This window comes from Macaca thibetana, chromosome 7 (genome assembly GCF_024542745.1).
Source record: "Macaca thibetana thibetana isolate TM-01 chromosome 7, ASM2454274v1, whole genome shotgun sequence".
NCBI lineage: Eukaryota > Metazoa > Chordata > Mammalia > Primates > Cercopithecidae > Macaca > Macaca thibetana.
Window position 1 is genome coordinate 45,763,659 of NC_065584.1, and position 25,919 is coordinate 45,789,577.

Consider the following 25,919-nt stretch of genomic DNA (forward strand, 5'->3'; position numbering starts at 1 on the left):
AAAAAGATAAGCAGTTTTTAATCACATAGCAATTTCATTCAATAAAGCTGACATTAAGCCAGGAGCAGTAGCTCACACCTATTATCCTCAGACTTTGAATGGCCAAGGTGGGAGAACTCCTTGAGGCCAGGAATTTGAGACCAGCCTAGGCAACATACTGAGACCCCCATCTCTAGAAAAAATAGAAAAATTAATTTGGTGTGGTAGCTTGCCACTGAAGTCCAAGCTACTTAGGAAACTGAGGCTGAAGGATTGCTTGAGCCCAGTAAGTTGAGATGACAGTGAGCTATGATCATACCACTGCACTCTAGCCTGGATGACATAGAAAGATCCTATCTCTAAAAACAAAAACAAAAACAAAAAACCTGAAATTATTTGTTCAAAAGTATCAAGAACTGTTTAGGAGATCCAGAGTAGAAAAACTATAAGAAAATAAGATTCAAAATGTTTTTCAAATTTCTAAATTCACACACTTCAAATAATACCTGTCATCTTTTCATTAAACTTCAATCAAAGAGTCTGAAATAACACAAGCTTGCCATTATTATGAGAGCTTTTATGAATAAGGTATTTGTTCCTCAAGTAGGCTTTAGAGGAAAACATATATTTTTAATGGAAGTGTATAAACACAGACATGCTCTTTCTTTTACTTTAATCTGTCAGGCTAAGGAAAGTAATGAAATTGTAAACCTATTACTCCAATAACTGGTTTAAAACTGATTACTCTAATAGCTAGTCAAGCATATAAACTCATAGACACCCACTTCAATGCAGAAACAGTCACCTCTACTAATTTATTCTACCCAAACAACACAAAAATCTCTTTTCCTTGCTTCCCACCCATCAACTAATTATGATTTTAATTTAAGGCATATATCTCTTTAAAGTGGAATAAACATTAGGGTCTTGCTGACAAGAGAAGCATAAAACCCCAATATTCCTCTGACAAATGTAACTTTTACCACCTATGGTATCCTCCAGACAGGATATATCTTGGAGAGAGATTTCTCTGGAAGATGCCATCGAAAGAACAGCTGTTGTTAATGATGCCAGTCTTTAGCATGTGCAGACAAGCACACAAACTTTAAACTTACAAAAAATGTCTTCATCTATAATTGAAAATGACATATTTATCTCCACTACATCAAAAATCCTTCAACACTTCCCATAAAGTAGGGGGAGATAGTGTCACTGTCTCCAGCAAAAAGATGTACATTTCAGGCTGCCTGAGATCATCCTGGAGACCCATTGATATGGTCTGGCTATGTCCCCACCCAAATCTCTTCTTGAACTATAGCTCCCATAATTCCCATGTGTTATGGGAGGCACCTGGTGGAAGATAACTGAATCTTGGGGGCAGTTTCCCCCATACTGTTCTTCTGGTAGTGAATAAGTCTCACGAGATCTGATGGTTTTATAAGGGGAAATCCCTTTGATTTGGCTCTCATTCTCTCTATCTTACCTGCTGCCACGTAAGACATACCTTTCACCTTTTGCCATGATTGTGAGGCCTCCCCAGTCACGTGAAACTGTGAGTTCATTAAACTTCTTTTTCTTTATAAATTACCCAGTCTCAGGTATATCTTTATCAACAGTGTGAAAACGGACTAATACACCCATGCTGCAGGACTGAAGGAAGAACTTCTATCAACCAAGAAAAAAGCATTTACTGAGTGCGTCTATGTGGACTACCAAGGTTTACTGAGGGCTGTCTAGAATTCTCAGTCATAAAATTCCATGCTGTGACTATTTCAAACATAGACTGGCTCCAGAGCTTCTACTAAAAATAAGACTCAGAACTATATATGTTAAATATATATATATACACACCCATATGTTACACAGTCATTGGTAAAGTGAAAAAGCATGAGGGAAATCTTCTGCAGCTTTTGAAATAGTGATGTGTGTTTAGGGAGCTCTCAAACTTAGGTGTTAAACATTTCCACAGCAATTCATACTTAAAGAGAGCTTCAGATTTGTTTTTATTACCATCCTAGCATCACAGAGGAAGCTCAAATGCCCCAAGAAGAATCTGTTTCTAAGGAAACTCACCATGCACCCTTATGTAAATAACTCAGAAAGTAGGGCTGCTCATATTCCAACTGTAAATGTGCGCAGATCTGTCAAATGACTTCTAGTTCCCTCCCAACCTCGAATCTAATGCCTCCATCTCCAGCAATCAGCTGGCTGTGTAACATGTTCATTTGCTGGGTCAAATTCTCAAGCAGGGGACAATAACCCATGTCTAAGTTGCAAGAAAACAAATAATACAGGATGGAGATTTTAAAGGGATGTTCTCTGAGCCAGGGAAACAAGAAAATGGAGACAAGAAGGTATCATTTGGAAATGAATTGTCTTTGTTAATAATTGTTGAAGCTGTGTGATGGACATATGGGGTTCATTATATGACTTTTCTCTCTACTTTCTTGTATGGTTGAACGTTTCCATAATAAGTTTTTTAGTGAAGATTTTCTTTTCCCAACCTCCCCACCATAATATACTGAAGGAAACAAAACACAAATACGGATGGATGGAAGGTAAGATCCTATGATGGTTAATGTTATGCATCCATATGGCTAAGCCATGGCACCCATATATTTGGTCAATTGTTAGTCTGGATATTTCTGTGATAATATTATTGTAGATGAGATTAATAATTAATTCAGTGACCTCTATGCAAAGCAGATAGACCTCCATAATGTGGGTGGGCCTCATCCAATTCACTGAAGTCCTTAATGGTACAAAAACTGACCTCCCACAAGCAAGAAGGAATTGTGCAGCAGACAGTCTTCAGACTGGAAGTGCAAAATTAGCTGTTGCTTAGATCTCCAGTCTATCAGCTCAACTTGCAGATTTTACACTTGCCAGCTTCCATGATCATATAAGCTAATTCCTTAAAATCTCTTTCTCTCTCTCTCTAAACACAACCACAAACACACACACACACACACACACACACACAATGTCGGTACTGTTTCTCTGGAAAAACTCTCCCTAATAGAGCTCCCTATAGCCATTACAGAATTTTCAGTTTGTCTGCCCAGCAAAGAGCAAGATGATCTCAGTCCTATCTAAAGTATATCTCCCTGTCCTGTCAATTAGTCTTTTGTTAAGCCCCTACCATGTTTATAACAATCCATAATTACTTTATTTATTTGCCTCTTTATTTTTGGTTTTGTGTTTCCCTGTCTTCGTCAAAAGCATGTAATTTCCAAAAGAGTAGGAACTACATCTCTCTTTTTCACCATTTTGTTTCCAGCACTTAGCACAATGTGTGGCATGACACAGATTCACAATGAATAATGTTGAATGGATGAATAAATATTCTCAAACCAGTAATCTCTCACCTGAGTTTTTTGGAATTTGCACCCACCAAACAGGTGATGGGCCCATCTGAATTATTATAAGCCTATATATATTTTTAAAGCAAAATATAAGATTAATATCAATTCTCAATTATTTGTGCCTTAATCAAGTAACCAAAACCAGTAACTACACATTGCAATGAGATATATCAAGGCTTGTCCTGATGTTCAAATAAACTTTTACAGTTCCTCAATTTTCAAATGTTTAATATCATATATTAGGTTGAACCATATGAAACTTCTCACCTACAAAAACAGCAATTTTACAGTGCAATATAATGTAACCCATAGTGAGAGAAATGTATATTCTATGCAAATTAAGATATTAAAATCAGAAGAAAAAATACCTTGTAACTTATATTACTCACAAGTGTCCTTCCCACACTAGGGACCACCCTTCCAGTTGGGTTTTGTTTTATGTATGTCCCAGTGGAGAAGGGTGACACAATAAGTATAAAGGGGACATTTTAAGTATCCTATTATTTCAGGACAAAAAACTACAAAAGTGGAGGGCTTGGGGAATGTAGAAGATATCAGTTTTCTAAAGAGCATTCAATCCTTAATTCTAAAACAATTAGGGATTGAAAACTCAATTCTAAAACTTATTGTGCAATTCTATAGACTGTCAAAAGGTATCCCAGTGGAATTTTTTTTTTTCTTTTTGAGACAGAGTCTCACTCTGTCACCAGGCTGGAGTGCAGTGGCACAATCTCGACTCACTGCAACCTCTGCCTCCGGGTTCAAGCAATTCTCCTGCCTTAGCCTCCCGCATAGCAGGGACTACAGACGCATGCCACCACGTCCAGCTAATTTTTGTATTTTTAGTAGAGACGGGGTTTCACCATGTTGGCCAGGATGGTCTCAATCTCTTGACCTTGTGATCCACCCGCCTTGGCCTCTCAAAGTGCTGGCATTATAGGCATGAGTCACTGAGCCTGGCCAGAATTTATTTTTAATCATCTAATTAAAAAGAAAAGGAGGGGAATATGTCCTTTTCTTTATTCCAAGATATTTGATTCATTTAAGATTCATCTGAGTAGGACATGCCTAAAAGGAAGCCACTGCACAGACCTGCAGGTGAAGGAACCTAGACTCTGGGTACAGGTAAAAGAAAATTCATTGCTAAAGAAGGCAACAAAATGCCCCAGGAAAGAAGACTATGGATTGTGCTGATTTTACATTATCCTGAAAAATGCCTTTCTCTGCCTAATTCATCAATCATACTAAATATGAAGTATGAAGAAGCTGACGATGGTTATTTACAACTATAAGATGAGCACATGGCTAAATGTTCCTCTCCATCTCAAGGAGCCAAAAATAATGATAATAATAAGACCACTGCTACATCCCTATATCAAGCTACTATACTATCTATTTTTATTTTTACATCTGTTTCAGATCCTGATTCACACCATTTTACAAAATTTGTCATTATTCTTCCTTATATGGGTATAAAAGGAAAACAGAACGTTATCCAAATCATTAAGAGGATACTGAAAGATACAGAGATGGGACGGCCAGACTCTTCTGTTTGGCCAAATTCACCAAAAACTTCTAAAAGTCTCGAAATCTTGAATTTAAATTAAAGTTGGTTATAATTTGACAAACTTGAATAATCTTATAGAGTAGACAAATTTCCTAAATAACTATGTTTTATTCCCTGTGCAGAAGTCAACTGCTGGTAGTGTCACAATATATATGGGGCAGTCAGGAGGAAAGCATCATGAAGGAAAAACCTTGTTTGCTCACAAGGTAGACTGAAGCAGTGAGAGAGGGAACCAGGTGGAGAAACCGCCAGATGGATACTTTGTGTGAGCAGCAGCAAAGGGGCACTGGTCCAGTGTTAACACTCTGCTCAAGCACTTCCCTTCCTGACTTAAAAGGGGAACTTAACAATAAGCCTATCCCTTTTCATCAATGGTTCTCCACCTGGCCACACCTTTAAATCACCTGGCATTCTTTTTAAAGCTATAAGTTTGCCCTGCCACTCTCTGTTGTGATGTAATTAATTTGCAGTGAGCCTCACACTGGTAGTTTTTAAAAGCTTCCCAGAATTGAGATCCTGTGTAGTTCAACTGAGGTTACAGTTAGAAAATACCCTGACTGCTAATTACAATCTATATCATAAGTGTCTGACAAGCTTTTGTTATGTCTTTCCTTTGTAAGAATCATTATAACCCCAGTTGGGGAGTGTGGAATACCAGTGCTAGAGGAAAATTGAGAAAAGAGAATCTTGCCTCCAATTTTCATCAACCTATTTGAAAAGATTGGAAACCACTGCCAAGTGGGGCTTCCACCTTCTTCTCCTGTTATAGTGGGCCAAATGGTAGCTCCCCAAAGATATGTCCATGTCCTAATCCCTGGAATCTATGCATGTTATATTATTTGAAAAAAAAAGAGTCTTTCATTGCACATGTTATTAAATGAAGAATCTTGGGATGAGACTAGATTCCTTGATTAACTCCAGTGACTAATGACACAGAGAAGAAGGTGATGTGAAGACAGAGGCAGAGATTGGAATGATGCAGCCACAAGCCAAAGAATGCCAAGGATGGCTGGCAGCCACAAGGAGCTAGGAGCAAGGCATGAAACAGATTCTCCCTAGAGTCTCCAGGGATTGTGGCCCTGCTGACACCTTGATTTCAGAATATGGGTCTCCAGAATTGTGCAAAAATAATTTATGTTGTTTTAAGACAATAAGTTTGTAGCTATTTGTTATGGCAGCCATAGGAAACTAATACACCCCCCAAATCCTCCATTCTCTGATTTTTCTCATCCCAGAAGTTTACTTCAAAGGTATGAAGCAGTGGATTATGTTGGGAAGATTAGATGGGCAGAAAATTGGGGTGATAATGGTAAGGCTTTGTGTCCCCACCCAAATCTCATCTTGAACTGTAATCGTCATAATCACTGTAATCCCCACGTGTCAAGGCAGAAACCAGGTGGAGGTAACTGAAACATGGGGGTGGTTTCCCCCATGCTTTTCTCATGATAGTGAGTATCATGAGATATGATGGTTTCCTAAGGAGCTATCCCCCCTTTGCTTGGCACTTCTTCCTGCTGCCTTGTAAAGAAGGTGCCTGCTTCCCCCTCTCCTTCTGCTATGATTAAGTTTCCTGAGATCTCTCCAGCTATGCTGAACTGAGTCAGTTAAACCTCTTTCATTTATAAATTACCCAGTTTCAGCCAGTCCTTTACAGCAGTATGAAAATTGACTAATACAGTAAATTGGTACTGCCAAGAGTGGGGTACTGCTATAAAGATACTTGAAAATGTGGAAGCAACTTCGGAACTGGGTAACAGGCAGAGGTCGGAACAGTTTGGAGAGTTTAGAAGAAGACAGTAAGATGTGAGAAAATTTGGAGCTTCCTAGAGACTTGTTGAATGGCTTTGACCAAAATGCTAATAATGATGTGGACAACAAAATTCAGGCTGAGGTGATCTCAGATGGAGATGAGGAACTTCCTGGAAAATGGAACAAAGGCCACTCTTGCTAGGCTTTAGCAAAGAGACTAGCAGCCTTTTGCCCCTGCCCTAGGGCCTTAGAGATCTATGGGACTTTGAACTTGAGAGAAATTATCTGAATTTAAAACTTATGTTTAAAAGGGAAGCAGAGCATAAGTTTGGAAAATTTGCATCCTGACTATGCAATAGAAAGAAAATTTAAAAAAATTTTCTGGGCAGAAATTCAAGCTGGCTGCAGAAATTTGTAGAAGTAATAACAAGTCAAATGTAAATCACCAAGACAATGGGGAAAATGTCTCCAGGGCATGTCAGAGGTCCTCATGGCAGCACTTCCCATCACAGGCTTGGAGGCCTAAGAGGACAAAATGTTTTGTGGGACAGGCCCAGGGCCTTGCTGTTTTGTACAGTCTTGGGAGTTGGTGCCCTGCATCCCAGTCATGGTTAAAAGAGGCCAAAATACAGCTCAGGGTATTGCTTCAGAGGGTACAAGCCCCAAGTCTTGGTAGCTTTCATGTGTTGGGTCTGTGGGTGCACAGAAGTCAAGAATTGAAGTTTGGGAATCTCTGCCTAGATTTCAGAGGATGTATGAAAATGTGTGGATGTCCAGGCAGAAGTTTGCCACAGGAGCTGAGCCCTCATGGAGAACCTCTACTCCAGAAATGAGAAAGGGAAATGTGGGGTGGAAGCCCCCACACAGGGTCTCCACTGGGGCACTACTTAATATCTGCAAGAAGAGGGCCCCTGTCCTCCAGACCCAAGAATGGGAGATCCACCAACAGCTTGCACTGTGTGCCTAGAAAAGCCACAGCCACTCAATGCCAGCCCATGAAAGTAACCAGGAGGAGGACTGTACCCTGCAGAGCCACAGGGACAGAGCTGCCAAAGACCATGGGAACCCACCTCTTGCATCAGCCTGACCTGGATGTGAGCTATGGATTCAAAGGAAATCATTTCAGAGCTTTAAGATTTGACTGTCCCACTGAATTTTGGACCTGCATGGGGCCTGTAGCCCTTCTGTTTTGGCCAATTTCTCCCATTTGGAATGGGTGTATTTACCCAATGCCGGTATCTGCACTGTATCTAGGAAGTAACTAACTTGCTTTTGATTTTACAGGCTCATAGGTGAAAGGGATTTGCCTTGTCTCAGATGAGACTTTGGACTTGGACTTTTGAGTTAATGCTGAAATGAGTTAAGACTTTGGGGGACTGTTGGGAAGGCATTATTGGTTTGAAATGTGAGAGAGACATGAGATTTGGGGGGAACCAAGGGCAGAATGATATGGTTAGGCTTTGTGTCCCCACCCAAACCTCATCTTGAATTGTAATCCTCAGAGCTAGAGGAGAAATTGTTATTGTAACCCTAAGAACCAAATAGGATCCTCATAATCCCCACATGTCAAGAGAGAAACTAGGTGGAGGTAATTGAATCATGGGGATGGTTTCTCTCATGCTGTTCTCATGATAGTGAGTGAGTTCTCACAATACCTGATGGTTTTATAAGGCAGTCTTCCCCCTTCACTTAGCACCTCTCCTTCCAGCTGCCTTGTGAAGAAGGCTCCTGCCTCCCCTTCACCTTCCACCATGATTAAGTTTACTGAGGCCTCTCCAGTCATGCTGATTTGTGAGTCAATTAAACCTTTTTTCTTTATAAATTACCGAGTCTCAGGCAGTTCCTTATAGCAGTATGAAAATGGACTGATACATGTGGCAATTAAGATGTTGGCCACTGGGGTCAGGCAATGTTTAGTCTGAGTCCCAGCCTTGCCACTTAATAGCTTGAAAAAAAAAAAAAAAGAATTCATCACTCTCACCTCAGTTTTCTCATCTATAAAATGGAGATGATACTAGCACCTGTTTGTTGAATTGTGAGTGGGAAAGGTGCACAGATGGTCCCCAACTTACACTGGTTTAACATATGTTTTTTTGTCTTTATCTAAAATTCTCGATTTATGATGAGTTTATCTGTAATTAACCCCACTGTAAGTGGAGGAGCACCTGTACTTGAACATACTTTCACCTAAATGCAGAAATAAAATGAAAAGTATTTGATAACAGCAGTCATTATGGCCCAAGCAAAAAGAATCTGGCCACAGCTGCTGGGGCAGGTCAGAAGCCCCTGCTGACTCAGAAGGTAGCTGTTTAGTTGCAGGTAGAGAGGAGAGGGTAATCTTGTGCAGGAACCAGCTAGTTGGGTCTTTCTACCAGCTGGTAGGGATAAATTGTCACATTTTAGCAACCATCCTTCTGAGCTCCAGCTAAGCACCAGCTTTGCCACAATGTACAAAACCTGTTTCCTTACTTACTCAGTGCTCTTATCTTTCTCTGGAGAATCCTCCACCTTCCCATGCTCAGTGTTGAGAAACTAAACTTAAACTTGCCACTCAAAGTAACTCAGTCAATTTCATTTTGGATAAAGTATCAGTCTTTGGGATTTCCACTCCCACCTTCATGTTCTCTTACAGCAGGGAACCTCTGGGCATTGGTGTGAGTTTATTTAACATGATGTGCTGTTCCTGCTGGCTCCTGCTGACTCCAGGAGAATCAACCTCTGCCTTACAGCATTCCATAGCAGGAGTACCTCTTGGTGATGACCCTAGGCAGCACAAGCTATATAATTTGCAAGACTCAGTGCAAAATGAAAATGCAGGGCCCTTGAAAATCACTAAGAATTTCAAGACTGCAACAGCACATCATCACTAAGCCAAGCACAGGGGCCCTTCTAAGTGTAGGCTTTGGGCAGTTGTGCAGTTCCATGCCCATGAAGCCAGCTCTGACTACAAAAAGCCTTGGACTGTTCATCCTCCAGCCTCCAATACAGGCCCACCTCACGGCAAGCTGCAATAACTGCCGGCAGGCACATTGACTCATTCCTCTGCTATCTTCTTTGCCCCTGCTCCCACCGCCAGGGTCAGGCAGAAATTTCTAAAACAAGTGTTCTCCTGCTCACCAGAGGAACTGTAGCAGCGGCGTCTTGTCAAGTTCTCTCTCCCTCCAGCACCACCAGTATATTCGCCCCACCACAGCCCCCCAGGCCTACATGGGACACCAGTGAGGCAGTCTCCTGCCACAATTCCAAAAAGAAGCACGCGGCACTCTCCTTTCCAACTCTTTGTGGGGCGTGCTGAATTCCAACCTTCTTATCACAACTGGCCTGACTGGGTCCCACATCTGTCCTCCTTCTCAGGGTCTGGTCCAGGAAACATTTCATGGTCTCCAAACCTCTTTCCTTTCACCTTTTCAAGTCATGGTCTGCCCTTTCCAGAAGAGGAAGGGCATTCTTCTTCCCTTGCCTGCCTGGGAGGAAATGCCCTCATGTTACATTGTCTATGCTTTCTATATTGTGCCTCTTAAAATGAAGCTCTTTGTACCAACTCCTAAATTTTGCTTTTGGAATATAAAGTTTTTTTTGCGGGGGGACAGCAAACAAAACAAAACAACAAAAATATTCTCTCTCTCTCCCCCTCTTCTCTCAAAGCTGGGCTTCTTTTAAAAACTATTATCTCACTGTGAAATTTTTATTTTTAATCAATTTTTTATCTCAAATCTGAATATTGGCTTTTTTGTTCCAAATGATATTCATCCTTCCCCCAAAGCAATCATTGTCAATGAACAACACAAGAACATTACATAAAGAAATCAAATAATGCATGTAAAATACTTAGAATAACAATGCATGTAAAATACTTGATAATAGTAATTGCTAAATAAATGATAGTTACCAATGATCATTATCTGTATTATTATTATTACTATTACCTATGTTATTAGGAAAACACCATTCCAGTTTCTTTGTCCCCTTGCCTAAATCCAGGCAGAATGACGTCTGTAAATTCTTTAAACTTTAAAAGATATATAGCCTAAAGGAAAGCAAGGTATTTTTGTCAAGCAAATCATTTTGCATAGTAGGTTTGGAAAATAAACATCCACTCTTGCCTCTCTGGTGTTACCACATAATCGAAAAGAATTATTTTATTCTTCAGAACATCACATATATTAGATTAAAATGATTCATTCAGTTTCTGATATTCTATCATTTTTTGATCAACAAAAATGGCAATCTCATATGGTTTAATCTAAGAGTAGGATGGTCTCATTTTTATTAGTTATCTTCCATTCATAGACTGAAAGCTAGAGAAGAAGTTGCTATGGTAACCCGAAGAACCAAACAGAATCACAGAATGAGAATGGGAGAAGCCTAGTCCAGACTCATCAATCTGCAAATGAGGACTTAAGGCTCAGAGAGGTGAAGTGAGTTTCCCAAAATATCGTGGCCAATTAGTGGCAAAACTAAGCTCTGTCTGTCTGTACTGGGCTTCTTCCCACCACACCAGGCTGCCTGCCTTCCTTCTTTATGTTTGTCAAAATATGTTAAGAACATCCCAACTTCACCGAGAAATCAGTACTCTGAGGATAATTAAGGCAAATATCAAAGGTTAGACACAATCTGGGGTAGAAGCATGTTTTTCAAAGACTTTTGATAACAATAATTAAACTTGTAAAAGGAGAAATGTCAAAGTGAAGGTGTTTGCTTTTTAGACATTATAATTTGGGGATGCTCTTGAAGAAACTATTTTTAAAGCTCCCTTTACATGACCCCACTCTGAATTAGAGACATGTATTTTTCAGTGTTTCCTGAGCGAACAGCTTTTGTTCATGCTTTATTGTTATTGTTTCAACATTCTTAAAACCTCAACTTATTTGCAAGTATAATTCATAATTGTCTCTAAAATATTCAGATAAAATGTCAAACGAGACAAAAAGGAAATATTTTAAATAGTTCTAACTTCAGTTCCTCATACCCATTATAGTTTGCAAAGGAGAAAACATCACCAACTTTAACCTACCAATTTAAGTAATGAATACAATTCATGAATGTGTAATGTCATTCCTAGCAGCCATCACTGTGACTTGCTATTGCTGTTGCATTGCTATAGGCACTATGCTGGTGTCTCTACAGAATTAATTAATTTAATCTAGGTTGACCCTATGAGAGACGTACTGATAATCCCAATATGCAAACAAGGAAACTGAAGTTCGTAATGGTTCCATAATTTGCCAAGGTCACATAATGAGTGACAGCCAGCTGCTGAAGGGAGAGAAACAGATGAATCATGATGAATCCTACCTTCATACCAACCCATGGCCAAACAGACATCTGTTCATCTCACTCACCTATGTCCCAGCTGGGACAGTAGTGTCTAAATCATTCATAAGTCCCAGCTTTTGCATAGCAAGCTCTATTTAAAATATTCCATTCTATTTTCAGAATAAGTCATATGTCCCATGGGAAGTTCAAAGAATAAGGCCAATGCAACAGCAGGAATGCCAAAGCAATTGCCAAATCTGCAATTTACACCTCTCTCATTATTATTATCTCACATAGAGATTTAAAAATATGTCCTCACACTCTTTGATACTCTCCCCCTCAAAAAGTAGAACTGAATTTCCCAAACTTTGAGCTTGAGCTGTGCTCAGTGAACAAACACAATGTGATAAAAGTGACATTGTAAGACTTCCTATGCTAGGGCATAAAAAGAGCGGTGGCTCCTCCTTGCTTTCTTATGGATCTCTCACTCCAGGGAAAGCCAGCTGCCACATCATAAAGCACTCAAGAAGCCTTGTGGAGGGTTCCACGTGGATCTGATCTGAGGCCTTTTGCCATCCCAGAGGGGACTCTGACAGCCACAGTCCAGCCTTCAAATGACATTCTAACTGAAGCCTTCAGATGACATTCTAACTGCAGCCTTACAACAGACCCTGATCTAGAATAACCCAGCTAAGCCACTCCTCAATTTCTGAACTTCAAGAACTGTTAGACAATGAATTTTTATTGTTTTAAGTTACTAAGTTTTGGGATAATTTGTTATAAGCAATAGATAAATGCCTTTATTCCTACATTATGCCTTTCTTATAACAAGGCAAAAAAGCTGAACTATCCATGGCTACAAAAGCTGCCATATCGGTAAGCCAAATATTCCCCTTGATCCAGGCATACTTAGAACACACCAAGAACATAGGATACCTGGAGGGTACTCTCTTCAAGACCTTCCCTTCACTCAAAAAAAATGTAAGGTTGCTCCTTGACCAGGTACATCATGCCCCATACCTTGTGGGGTATGGAAAAGGAGAGTAATAATCAGACTGATTAAAAAAAACAGCAAAGTTATTATCTGTAAGATAAGAGTACTCTCTTTAAATGTCCCACATCTGTGTGATAACCATCCCTCTGTGAGAACATCCTGTATCGCAAAGTTCTATGCTTCAGCAATTGAAAATAGAGTATGTCCTCTAAGAGCAGGAAGCCAATTATATCTTTAAGTGTGTTATTTTTCCCTCATCAAATTGAAGGCAGTGAGTAAATGACACAGTATACTCAGTGAGCTTAAAGAGTAAAAATCTCCCTTTGGAAAAATGACCATTGCCATACAAGGTGAGACACAGTCCTGAGCACTGAAAAATCTCAAAAACAACTAACAAGTGAAATGTCAACATCGTTCTAACATCATGAGACTAAAACACATTAAAGCTCTTGTCAAACAGAACACATATTTTTTCTTCAAGCATTCATCAGAGGAAAACTCAACAGAGACTTCTAAAGAGCTAAGAAAATGGGAAGTGGTGGTCAGAGCCTCTTCCCATCTGCTCCTCGAACTCTAAGGAGAACATTACTTTCATAAAGATAATGTATTCTTTAGTAAAGTCAATTCATCATGTCCACCCTGACCCACACCACAGCAAGTTGCTGAACCCAGGAGAATCTGAAGCGTAATGCTTACCCAGCCCCTTGCGAATCCCAGTCTTGTCTTTAGATTGCTTTCTTTTCCCTCGATGCTCCAGGAAAGGAAGGCCTCCTATCGTTTCGAAACACAGTTTCTTGTTGATGAAGAGGAAGAGGACGGCCAGAAGAACAATAAAGACCCCAACAGCAGACAAGAAGCCAATGGCTTCAGGAGTGACTGGCGAGAGAACACAAAGAAAAAAATATCATCACAATGAGAGTGACCTAAGTTTCCGTTCTAACAAATTATGATCAATGCTATTCAGAATCTTTACTTTTGTTAATGAGAAATGACAAATACTCTACAAATCCTGACTCTGGCTGACATCCCCCAAGACTGTGTACAGGGGAAAGGAAAAGGACTGTTGGCCAGTACATCCTGCGATGCTGGCTCCTTAGATGAGAGACATCTATACCTTTGAATGTGTAGTTTCTTCTACCTGGAGTACAACTCTTCTTGCTGCTGTACTCAGCCCAATATTCAACTTCAAACACACAATAAAGAGAGAGTTCAATCAAATGGGTTTAGCTGGACATGGTGGACCAGTGTTATAAAAGCAAGTCTCCAAAAATGCAGCTGCCTAAAGCTTACACAATCATCACTTGAGACAAATTTTCAGATAGATATTTCCATCAACATTGGCAATTGGAGGAAAAGTCATTTCCTGGATACATTTTGCAAATCCAACTGTGCAATTTGATCATGGTTATCAACAGCAATAAGAAAATTAATAATTAATGCCATCCATATAAGAAATTCAAATTATAGTTTTGACTGCTAATATTTTAGAATTTTGGAAGATGAAATTCCATTTCCTCCTTCCCCTCCTCCTCCTCCTCCTCAGTATCGAAAAACTCGGCCCTTTAACTGACCTGGCTAAGGTCAGTACGCCTCAAAGAGTCCCAGCCATTGCATTCAGCTATGAGCATATATAACAGAGAGATCAGAGGAGCTAGTTTGGGATTTAGGAAAGAATCCTCTAAGGAAGTGACATTTGAGCCAAAGTAACATTCAGTAAAGACATCCAGAAATTAACTTGTATAAAGGGTTAGATTACAGAACAAATGTCATTAAGAATGATTCAAGGGAATTGGGTATACATGAATATGCTTATGAAAATGAATCTCCTAAGAGCAGCTTTAATCATTGGGCAGGTTTAATATATGATTTAATAATATGAATAACACAAAGCCTTAATAATATGAAGGGATAATACTCGCCTAACCTTACTATCCAGATAAATAGAGAAAAGATGAATCAAACCAATCCCAACACCTTGAAAAGATAAAGAAATAAATGATACTGCCTTACTGATTCAACCTAGTGGCAAGCCAATATAAGAATGAACAAAACAAAACAAAAATAGCAGGCAAGATAATAACTTCATAGTCTGCAAAATAATAACAGTGCCTGCTATCAAAACCAACACACACCATGAAAAATAAAGTATGTGCATATTGATTATGCCCCCTCCCTTCAGAAGCAGTACACTGTAGTAGTAGTTATAGGCAAGGGATCAGCAGTCACAGTGCTTGGTTGAAATGACACTACCACTTACTATCTGTGTGGCCTTCCAGAAATTATTTAACCTCTTTGTGCTTCAGTGAGCTAAACTATAAAAGGAGAAAATAAACACAGCTACATCAAAGGTTAACAGAGGTAACACAAGGAAAGTAATCAGTGTGGTACTTGACAGAGTCCTTAAACAGGAGTAAACCATCTTTCTCATCACCAACTTTCCAGAGCTACTAAAATATCTAGGAATGATCAAATATGGGATGGATCAGCTGCTTTGTACTCAGTCTGAGCTCTGGATCCCATCCTCCTCCCCTCTCTAGCTTTTTGCCTTTCACTTCTGTGTTGTCAGCCACTCTCCCTTGTGGATGCTGTGTCTTTCTCATTTGCATGAGAAATGCACCAGGTGTCTCCCATCCTTTAAAATTCCCTCCTCACCACCACATGCTCTTCAACCACACCCCTTTATCTTCTTCTTTCCACAATCAACCATCTTCAAAGTATTTTCTACACTCATCACCATTTTTTTTTTCTGAGACAGAGCCTTACTCCATCACACAGGCTAGAGTGCAATGGCACAATCTTGGCTCACTACAACCTCCGCCTCCCAAATTTAAGCGATTCTCATGCCTCAGCCTCTTGAGTAGCTGGGATTTCAGGTGTGCGCCACCACACCCAGCTAATTTTTGTATTTTTAGTACAGACAGGGTTGTGGTATGTTGCGCAGGCTGGTCTTGAACTCCTGACCTTAAGTGATCTGCCTGCCTCAGCCTCCCAAAGTGCTGGGATTGCAAGTGTGAGCCACCACACTCAGTCTCATCTCCACTTTCTTACCTCTAAAGTTGCTGGTACTCTATACCTAGATTCCCACTGATCTCCTTGTTTCTAGCCTTGCCCCCTCAAGTCCATTCTCCATACAATAGCCAGAACAATCATTCTGAAATGTATAAGTCATTTCATTTGTAAGTTTGTTCAATTGCCCTTCTAAAGCCTTCTGTAGCAGGTTGCGCTGTGTGGCCTCAAGGACACATGTTCACCATGAGTCTCAGAAGGTGATCCTATTTGGAATAAAGGTCTTTGAAGATGTAATTAGAGTAAGGATTTTGAAATGAGTTCATCCTAGATTAGGGTGGTACCTAAATTCAATGATGAGTATCCTTATGAGACAGTAAAAACAGAAGGCACAGAGAGATGAAAGCCACGTGAAGCCCAGGGCAGAGGTTAGAGTTACAAAACCTCGAGTTAAGGAGTGTGAAGAGTGGCTAGCAGTCACCAGAAGCTAGGAGATAGGCACAGAACAGATTCTCCCTCAGAGCCTCCAGGGAACCAACCTACCAACACCTTGATTTTGAACTGCTGGCCTCCAAAACTGTAAGAGTAGATTTGTGTTGTCTTAAGTCACCAAGTTTATGGTAATTTGTTGCAATAACAACCCCAGGAAACTAATGCACCATCCAATGGCATCCCATTACCCAGAGGACAAAATCTGAATTCCCTAACTCAATTTACAAGGCCCTTCATGACCTGGATACTGATTCCAGCCTTTATTGCTCATCACTCCCCAACATCAAACTCTTGGTTGTTGCTGTGTTCACCTATTTCTGTTTCCCCAAACGTAGGTCACACCTCCAGATCTTTGCATATTTCAACTCCCTGGGACAACTGCTCCTCTAGCTAATCTGATACCATGCTTCCTTTGAAAACCTTTCTTGTTCTTCTAGCCAAAGCTGAATGCTTCTACAGTGTGTTGCCACCTACCAAGCCCTTGACAGTTTCTTAACCAATTTCAAATGTTAAATTTTAAATTTCATAAGAACAGGGACTATGTCTGAGTTACTCACTGTACTCTCAGCAGCTAGCATTCAATAGATAATTTGTTGCCTGAATAAATGTTGGAACTCTTCTATGTTACAACACATTGGCCAATGTGCCTATCAGTGAAAACTCCTGGAAAGATATACCTCAAGGGTGTCAGTAAAACTACCAACATAGGATATGATTTACATTAATATAGGTCTTAGGAAAAACAGGATTGATGTATAAGCAGGAACATCTGCATCTTATAATGTCATCAATTAATGAAACTAAATTTTTGTTTTTGAATAAAGGATTTTTTTCCATCATAAAAGCAGCATGAAACTCATTACATAAAATCTGCAAAATATGGAAAAAGATAAAACAACTCACTACTAAGATTTTGTGTGCTTCCTTTCAGTCACTTTAGCTACTTGGCAAATATAAAATTGTAAAGACTTCACTGTTTGGGCTTATAAATATTTGTATTCATTAAAAAGTTTTAATTATTTTTAAATAAGTTAAAGAAAAAATAAGTAATTCATGCATAGAGTAGAATGATTGGAAAATATTAGAAAATATAAAAATGATGATAATGTTCAATCTTATCACCTGTCACTTAACATTTTAGCTTGGTAAATAATCTTTTCTTGACTTTATTTTATCATAATTGAGATACCATTTCATATGCTTATATTAATGAATTTAATGTAAAAACATTCACAGATTGAAGGTAATATAAAGAGATTATTCAATATAACCTTCAAAGACAAGAAAAAGTGTAGAAAATGGCCCCTATGTTACTCAAAATAACTCTGCTTTTTTGGAGAAGAAACATTTTTGTTAATTCTTGTAGTAATGGCTTAACTATGGATGGGCATAAAATTTTCAGGTAAGTCCCAATATTTTTTTCTTCCCAAAATTATACAGACATTGCTACATTACCTTTTAGCCTTAATGCTCCATAAATAAGTGTGATGATGCAGCTTACTTTTCGTTACTATATGGGCAACAGAATTTTTCAGTCTGTATGCTACTAGAACCTTTTCCTTTATAACATAAAAATTTTACCAGAATGTATTTTTCTATGAGTCTCTTTGTTCATTTTTCCTGGAAGCCAGATTTCATCACATATCCATGGTTTGTTTTTTGTTTTTGTTTTTTTCCAAGCTTAGGAAAACTTTATTCGATTGCATCTTCGATAATTTCTTCTATTTCAACTGCGCTTGTTCCATCTTAAACTACATTACTATTTCTTCAGCTACAAACTTTCATTTTTCTCTATTTGTTTTTTCCTCTACAATCTGACAGATCTTAAACGTTCCCTACACATTTTCACTAAGTTAAAGAAGTTAAAACATGCTTATAACCACTCTGCCATATGCACTATTATGACCTTTGAATATCTGAGTCAGAGACAAACAGTGAAGATATGGTTTTTCTCCATCTTTCCAGGTTGGGGCAGGGGTGAGGGATGGGGAGCATTAGAAATAAGTTCAAGTCTAGCTAAGGAGAGAGAAAGCTTAGTTCAGTTAGAGAAAGGTTAGAGAAAGGCAAGTTTGGTTATTTCAAAAGAGTTCATCATGTTTCTTCCAGAATCTATTAATTTCAATGTCATCTTTTTCTGTGCTTATGAGTACTTAGTGAGAAGTCTAAAGACGTGCATGAAGGACCGTTGGCCATAGATATGTTAAATTGTAGATTAGATTATGTGCTTTCTAAATAAGTAGAGTGTCATAGAAATGACTCAGAAGGTGGCAACACAAGACTTACAGGATTGCCTAATCAGGGTTGCACAAAAAGTGCCCTATTTAGACATGTTTAAAATTCCAAATATAACTCAGCAATTCCACTCCTAGGTATGCACCCAAGAGAATTGAAAATGCAGTCATACCTTGGGTATAGTGTAGGTTTAGCTCCAGACCATCACGATAAAGCAAATATCACAATAAAGCAAGTCACACAATTTTATTGTTTCCCAGGGCACATAAAAGTTATATTTACACTATGCTGTAGTCTCTTAAATGTGCGATAGCAGGATTTCTTTAAAAAACCATGTACGTACCTTAATTAAAAATACTTTATTGCTAAAAAATGCTAAAAATCACTGATCCCTCAGTGAAACATAATCTTTTTGTTTATGGAGGATGTTGTCTCAATGTTGGTGGTTGAATGATCAGGGCAGGTGGTTGCTGAAGGTTGGGGTGGCTCTTATCTTAAATAAGACAACAATGAAGTTTGCCTCATTGATTGACTCTTCCTTTCATGAAAGATTTCTCTGTAGCATATGATGCTGTTTGAGAGCATTTTATCCACAGCAGAACTTCTTTCAAAATCCTGGCAAACTCTTCCACTGCTATATCAACTAAGTTTATGCAGCATCCTAAATCCTTTGTTGTCATTTCAACAACATTCACAGCATCTTCACTAGGAGTAGATTCTATCTCAAAAAACCACTTTCTCTGCTCATCTATACGAAAGCCACTTTTCATCTCTTCAAGTTTAAGCATGAGATTGCAACAATTCAGTCACGTCATTAGGCTCCACTTCTAATTCCAGTGTGCTATTTCCATCACATTTGCAGTTACTTCTTCCACTGAAATCTTGAGCCCCACAAAGTCATCCAGGAAGATTAGAATCAACTTCATCCAAACTCCTGTTAATATTGGTATTTTGACCTCCCAGGAATCATAAATGTCCTTAATAGCATCTAGAGTGGTGAATCTTTCCAAATGTTTTCAATTTACTTTGCCCATATGAGTCAGAGGAATCACTATCTAGGGAAGCTATAGCCTTGCAAAACATATTTCTTAAATAATGAGCTTGAAAGTTGAACTTACTCCTTGATCCACTGGCTGCAGAATGGATGTTGTGTTAGCAGGAGTGTAAACATTTGTCTCCTTGTACATCTCCCTCAGAGCTCTTGCATAACCAGGTGCATTGTCAATGAGCAGTAATATTTTGAAAGGAGTCTCCTTTTTCTGAGCAGTGAGTCTCAACAGTGGGCTTGCAATATTCAGTAAACCATTCTATAAACAGATGTGCTATCATCCAGACTTTGTTTTCCATTTCTAAAGCACAGGAAGATTAGACTGAGCATAATTCTTAAGGCTCTTTCTTGGACTTTTTGGAATGGTCAATGAGCATTGGCTTCAACTTGAAGTCATTAGCTACATTAGCCCTTACTAAGAGGGTCAGTTTGTCCTTTGAAGCCAGGCATTGACGCCTCCTCTCTAGCTATGAAAATCCTGGATGGCCTCTTCTTCCAATAGAAGACTGTTTGGTCTACATTGAAGATGTGATCTTAGGTAGACCATCTGTTTAACTTGCTGCTGCTACATCAGCACTTGCTGCTTCACTTTGCACTTTTATGTAATGGGGATGACTTTTTTCCTTGAATCTTATGAACCAACCTCTTCTGGCTTCAAGCTTTTCTTCTGCAACTTCCTGACCTCTCTCAGCCTTCACAGAATTAAAGAGAGTTAGGGTTTTACTCTGGATTAGGCATTGCCTTAAGGGAATGCTATAACTGGTTTGATTTTCTATGCAGACTACTAAAACCTTCTCCATTTCAGCAATAAGGCTGTTTTGCTTCCTTATCATTTGTGTGTTCACTGGAGTAGCACTTTTAATTTTCTTTTAAGCCTTTTCCTTTGCATTCACAACTTGACTAGCTGTTTGGTACAAGAGATCTAGCTTTTGGTTTATCTCAGCTTTGGACATATCTTGCTCAGGAAGTATAACAATTGTTAGCTTTTGATTTAAACTGAGAGACTCTTGCTTCCACTTGAACACTTAGAGGCCATTGGAGGGTTGTTAATTGGTCTAATTTTAATATTGTTGTGTCTCAAGGAATAGGAAGGCCTGAGGGAAAGGGACAAGAGATGGAGGAACTACTGGTCGGTGGGGCAGTCAGAACCTACACAATATTTATCGATTAAGTTCACCATCTTCCATGGACACTATTGCAGCTCTAGAAACTGACCCTAAGGAAATGGAGATACATAAACTGCTTGAAAAATACATGAAAATAACCATCTTTTAAAATCTCAATGAACTATAAGAAAACACAAAATAGACTAATGAAATCAGGAAAACAATATGTGAGCAAAATGAGAAGTACAATTAAGAAATAGAAGCCGGCCGGACACGGTGGCTCAAGCCTGTAATCCCAGCACTTTGGGAGGCCGAGACGGGTGGATCACGAGGTCAGGAGATCGAGAGACCATCCCGGCTAACACGGTGAAACCCCGTCTCTACTAAAAAATACAAAAAACTAGCCGGGCGAGGTGGCGGGCGCCTGTAGTCCCAACTACTTGGGAGGCTGAGGCAGGAGAATGGCGTGAACCAGGGAGGCGGAGCTTGCAGTGAGCTGAGATCCGGCCACTGCACTCCAGCCCGGGTGGCAGAGACTCCGTCTCAAAAAAAAAAAAAAAAAAAAAGAAATAGAAGCCACAAGAAAGAAAGAACCAAACACAAATACTGGAATTGAAGATACAATGTCTGAACTGAAGAGAGAGCTTCAACTTAATCAAGCAGAATAAAGAATGAGTGAACTCAAATACAAACCATTTGAAATTATCCAGTCAGAGGAACAGAAAGAAAAGAATGAAAAGAATAAAGAAAGTCTACAAGACTCATGAGACACTCTCAGGTGAACAAATACATACATTATGGAAGTCCAAAAAGGAGAATATAGAAAGGGGCAAAAAGCATATTTAAGGAAATAATCACCAAAACTTCCTAAATACTGGGAAGAATATAGACATCCAGATTCATGAATCTCAAAACTCTCTAGATTGAACACAAAAATATCTATACTGAGACACATTAGAATTAAATTGCCAAAAGTCTGAGAGAAAGAATTTTGAAAGAATCAAGAGAAAAGCCACATGTCACATTCAAGAGACCCCCAAACAGACTATCAGTTAATTTCCCAGCAGAAACCTTGCAGAACAGAAGACAATGGGATGATATAAGTACTGGGAGAAAAACTACAAAACAAAATATTTACCTGGCAAAACTGTCTTTTTTTTTTTTTTAACTTTTAAGTTCAGGGATATATGTGCAGGTTTGTTATATAGGTAAATTGCATGTCACAGAGGTTTGGTGTACAGATTACTTCATCACCCAGGTAATAAGCATAGTATCCAATACATAGTTTTTCAAATCTCACCCTCCTCCCATTCTCCATCCTCAAGTAGGCCCTGGTGTCTGTTGTTCCCTTCTTTATGTCCATATGCTCTCAATGTTTAGCTCCCACTTACAAGTGAGAACATGTGTTATTTGATTTTCTGTCCCTGGGTTAGTTTACTTAGCATAATGACCTCCAGCTCCATCCATGTTGCTGCAAAGGACATAATCTCATTCTTTCTATGGTTGTGTAGTATTCCACAGTATATATGTACCACATTTTCTTTATCAAGGCTACCATTGGTGGGCATTTAGGTTGATTCCATGACTTTGCTATTGTGAATGGTGCTGCAATGAACATACACATGCACGTACCTTTATGGTAGAATAATTTATACTCCTTTGGCTATATACTCACTAATGGGATTGGTGGGTTGAATGGTAATTCTGTTTTAAGTTCTTTCAGAAATCACTAACCTGCTTTCCACAATAGCTAAACTAATTTACATTCCCACCAGCAGTGTATAAGTGTTCACTTTTCTCCACAACCTTGCCAGCATCTGTTATTTTTTGACTTTTTAATAATATTCACTGTGACTGGTATCAGATGATGTCACTTTGTGGTTTTGATTTGCATTTATATAATGATTAATGATATTGAGCATTTTTTCACATACTTGTTGGCCACATGCATGTCTTTTGAAAAGTGTCCGTTCATGTACTTTGCCCACTCTTTAATGGGGTTGCTTATTTTTGCTTGTAAATTTCTTTAAGTTTCTTATAGATTCTGAATATTAAACCTTTGTTGGATGGATAGTTTGTAAATAGTTTTCTCCCATTCTGTAGGTTGTTAGTTTACTCTGTTGATAGTTTCCTTTGCTGTGCAGAAGCTCTTTCATTTAATTAGGTCCCATGTGTCAATTTTTGTCATTGTTGCAATTGCTTTTGGCATCTTTGTCATAAAATCTTTACCAGGATTGATGTCCAGAATGGTATTTCCCAGGTTACCTTCCAGGGTTTTTATAGTTTTAGGTTTTACATTTAAGTCTTTAATCCATTTTGAGTTAATTTTTTGCACATGGTGTAAGGAAGTTGTCCAGTTTTAATTTTCTGTATATGGCTAGCCAATTATCCCAGCACCATTTATTGAATAGGCAGTCTTTTCCTCATTGCTTGTTTTTGTTGACTTTGCCAAAGATCAGATGATTGTAGGTGTGTGGCATTACTTCTAGGCTCTCTATTCTGTTCCATTGATCTATGTCTCTGCTTCTGTGCCAATACCATGCTGTTTTGGTTACTGTAGCCTTGTAGGATATTTTGAAATCAAGTAATATGATAACTCCCAGCTCTGTTCCAACATCATACTGAATGGGCAAAAGCTGGAAGCATTCCCCTTGAAAACCAGCACAAGACAAGGATGGCCTCTCTCATCACTCCTACTCAACATAGTATTGGAAGTCATGGCCAGAGCAATCAGGCAAGAGAAAGAAAAAAAAAAGCATTCAGATAGGAGGAGAGGAAGTCAAACTATCCATGTTCGCAGATGATATTATTCTATACCTTAAAATATTCCATAATCTCTGCCCAAAAGCTCCTTGATCTGATAAACAACTTCAGCCAAGTTTCAGGATACAAAATAAATGTATGAAAATACTGGCATCCCTATACACCAATAATATCCAAGCTGAAAGACAATCAATAACACAATCCCATTCATAATAGCCACAAAAAGAATAAAATACCTCAGAATACAGCTAACCAGGAAAGTGAAGGATCTCTACAATGAGAACTACAAAACACTGCTCAAAAAAATTAGAGATGACACAAACAAACAGGAAAACATTCCACACTCACAGGTAGGAAGAATCAGTATTTTTTAAATGGCCACACTGCCCAAAGCAATTTATAGATTCAGTGTTACTTCTATCAAACTACCAGTGACATTCTTCACAGAATTAGAAAAAACTACTTTAAAATTCATATGCAAAAAAAAAAAAAGACCCTGAATGAAGAAGGCAATCCTAAGCAAAAAAAACAACACTGTTCTTTAAGAATGAAAAAGATATAAAGACTTTCCCAAATAAAAACTGAGTTAGGGAAGCCAAGGTGGGCAGATCACTTGAGCACAGGAGTTTGAGACCAGTCTGGGCAACATGGACACCCTCTCTACAAAAAAATTTACAAGTTAGTCAGGCATGGTGGCATACACATGTAGTCTCAGTTATTATACTTGGGAGGCTAAGGTGGGAGGATCACTTGAGCCTGGGAGGTCAAGGCTGCAGTGAACCTGTGATTGCACCACTGCACTCCAGCCTAGGTGACAGAGTGAAAAGTGAAACCCTGTCCCAACAGCCCCCCAAAAAAACTAAAGTAGTGCATAACCATTAGACCTGCCTTACAAGAAGTACTCAAGGGAATTCTTCAAGTGGAGATTAAAAGATGCTAAAGAACACAAAAGCATGTTAAAATATAAAACTCACTACTAAAGGTAAACATAAAGATAAACACAGAATATTGTGCTACTGTAGTGGCAGTATGTAAATCTCATTTAACACCAGAATGTAAATTAAAGGAAAAGATAGTAAGAGTAACTATAACCACAGAAATTTGTTCATAGAAGCATAACATAGCAAGAAACAAAATATGACATCAGTTGCACAAAGCATTGGGGGAAGACATAAAGTGCAGAATTTGTGTATGTGATTGAAGTTATCAGCTTAAAATACACTGCTATAACTATAAAGTGTTCAATGTAAACTCCATAACAAAAAAGTACAGTAGATGCACACAAGGTAAAAAAATTAATCAAAGCATACCACTATAAAAAAAATCAAAACACAAAGAAAGATGCTAAGAGAAAAAGAGAGGAAGAAGAGAACTACAAAAGAGAAAACAATTAACAACATGGCAATAGTAAGCCCTTATCTATCAATAATTCCATTAAACATAAGTGAACTAAAAGTTACAATTAAAAGATATAGAATGGCTGAATATATTAAAACAAAAAACAAGACCTAACTATATGCCATATACAAAAGAGTCACCTTAGATTTAAGGACATACATAGGCTGAAAATGAAAAGGGTGGATAAAGATATTCCATGCAAATGGTAACCAAAAGACAGCAAAAGTGGCTATACTCGTATTAGACAAAACGAACACTAAGACAAAAACAGTCACAAGAGACAAAGAAGGTCATTTCATAATGACAAAAGGGTCAACTCTACAGGGATCTATAACAACTATAAATATATATGCTCCAAACATGAAAACACCTGAAATATAAAACAAACATTGACAAATCGGAAGTGAAAAATAGGTAGCAATGCAATATAATAGAAGATGTCAATATCCTACTCTCTATAATATATAGACCATCTAGACAAAAAAAATCAATAAAAAGCAGAACTAAATAGCACTACAGGCCAAATGGATCTAACAGATACATACAGAACATTCCACCCAGTAGCAGCAGAGTAATCATTCTTCTCAATTACACACAGAACATTATCCAGCATGGATAACATACTAGGTCACAAAACAATCCTTAACAAACTTAAGAAGACTGAAATCATTACAAATATATTTTTCAGTCACAACGAAATGAAACTGAAATAACAGAAAAAACGGGAAATTCACAAACACATGGAAATTAAATAACATACTCACACAATTATGAGGTCAAAGAACGAATCAAAAAGTGAATTAATATTTATCAAGACACAAAAAACACAACATACCAAATCATATGTGACTCAGGAAAGCACTACTAGAAGAGAAGTTTAAAGCAATAAATGCGTACATTAAAGAAGCAAGATCTCAAATAAAAAACCTAACTATATACCTCAAGAAATAGAAAAATAAAAAAA

The 25,919-nt window shown here is 38.5% G+C and overlaps 1 protein-coding gene across 1 annotated transcript in view; it reads right to left on the reverse strand.

Moving 5' to 3' along the window:
- Positions 1-25,919, reverse strand: part of SYT16 (synaptotagmin 16) — a 241,309-nt gene that overhangs the window by 122,431 nt on the left and 92,959 nt on the right. Inside the window, 1 exon segment of the mRNA XM_050797762.1 lies at positions 13,607-13,786. Coding sequence (XP_050653719.1) covers positions 13,607-13,786 — 180 coding nt within the window.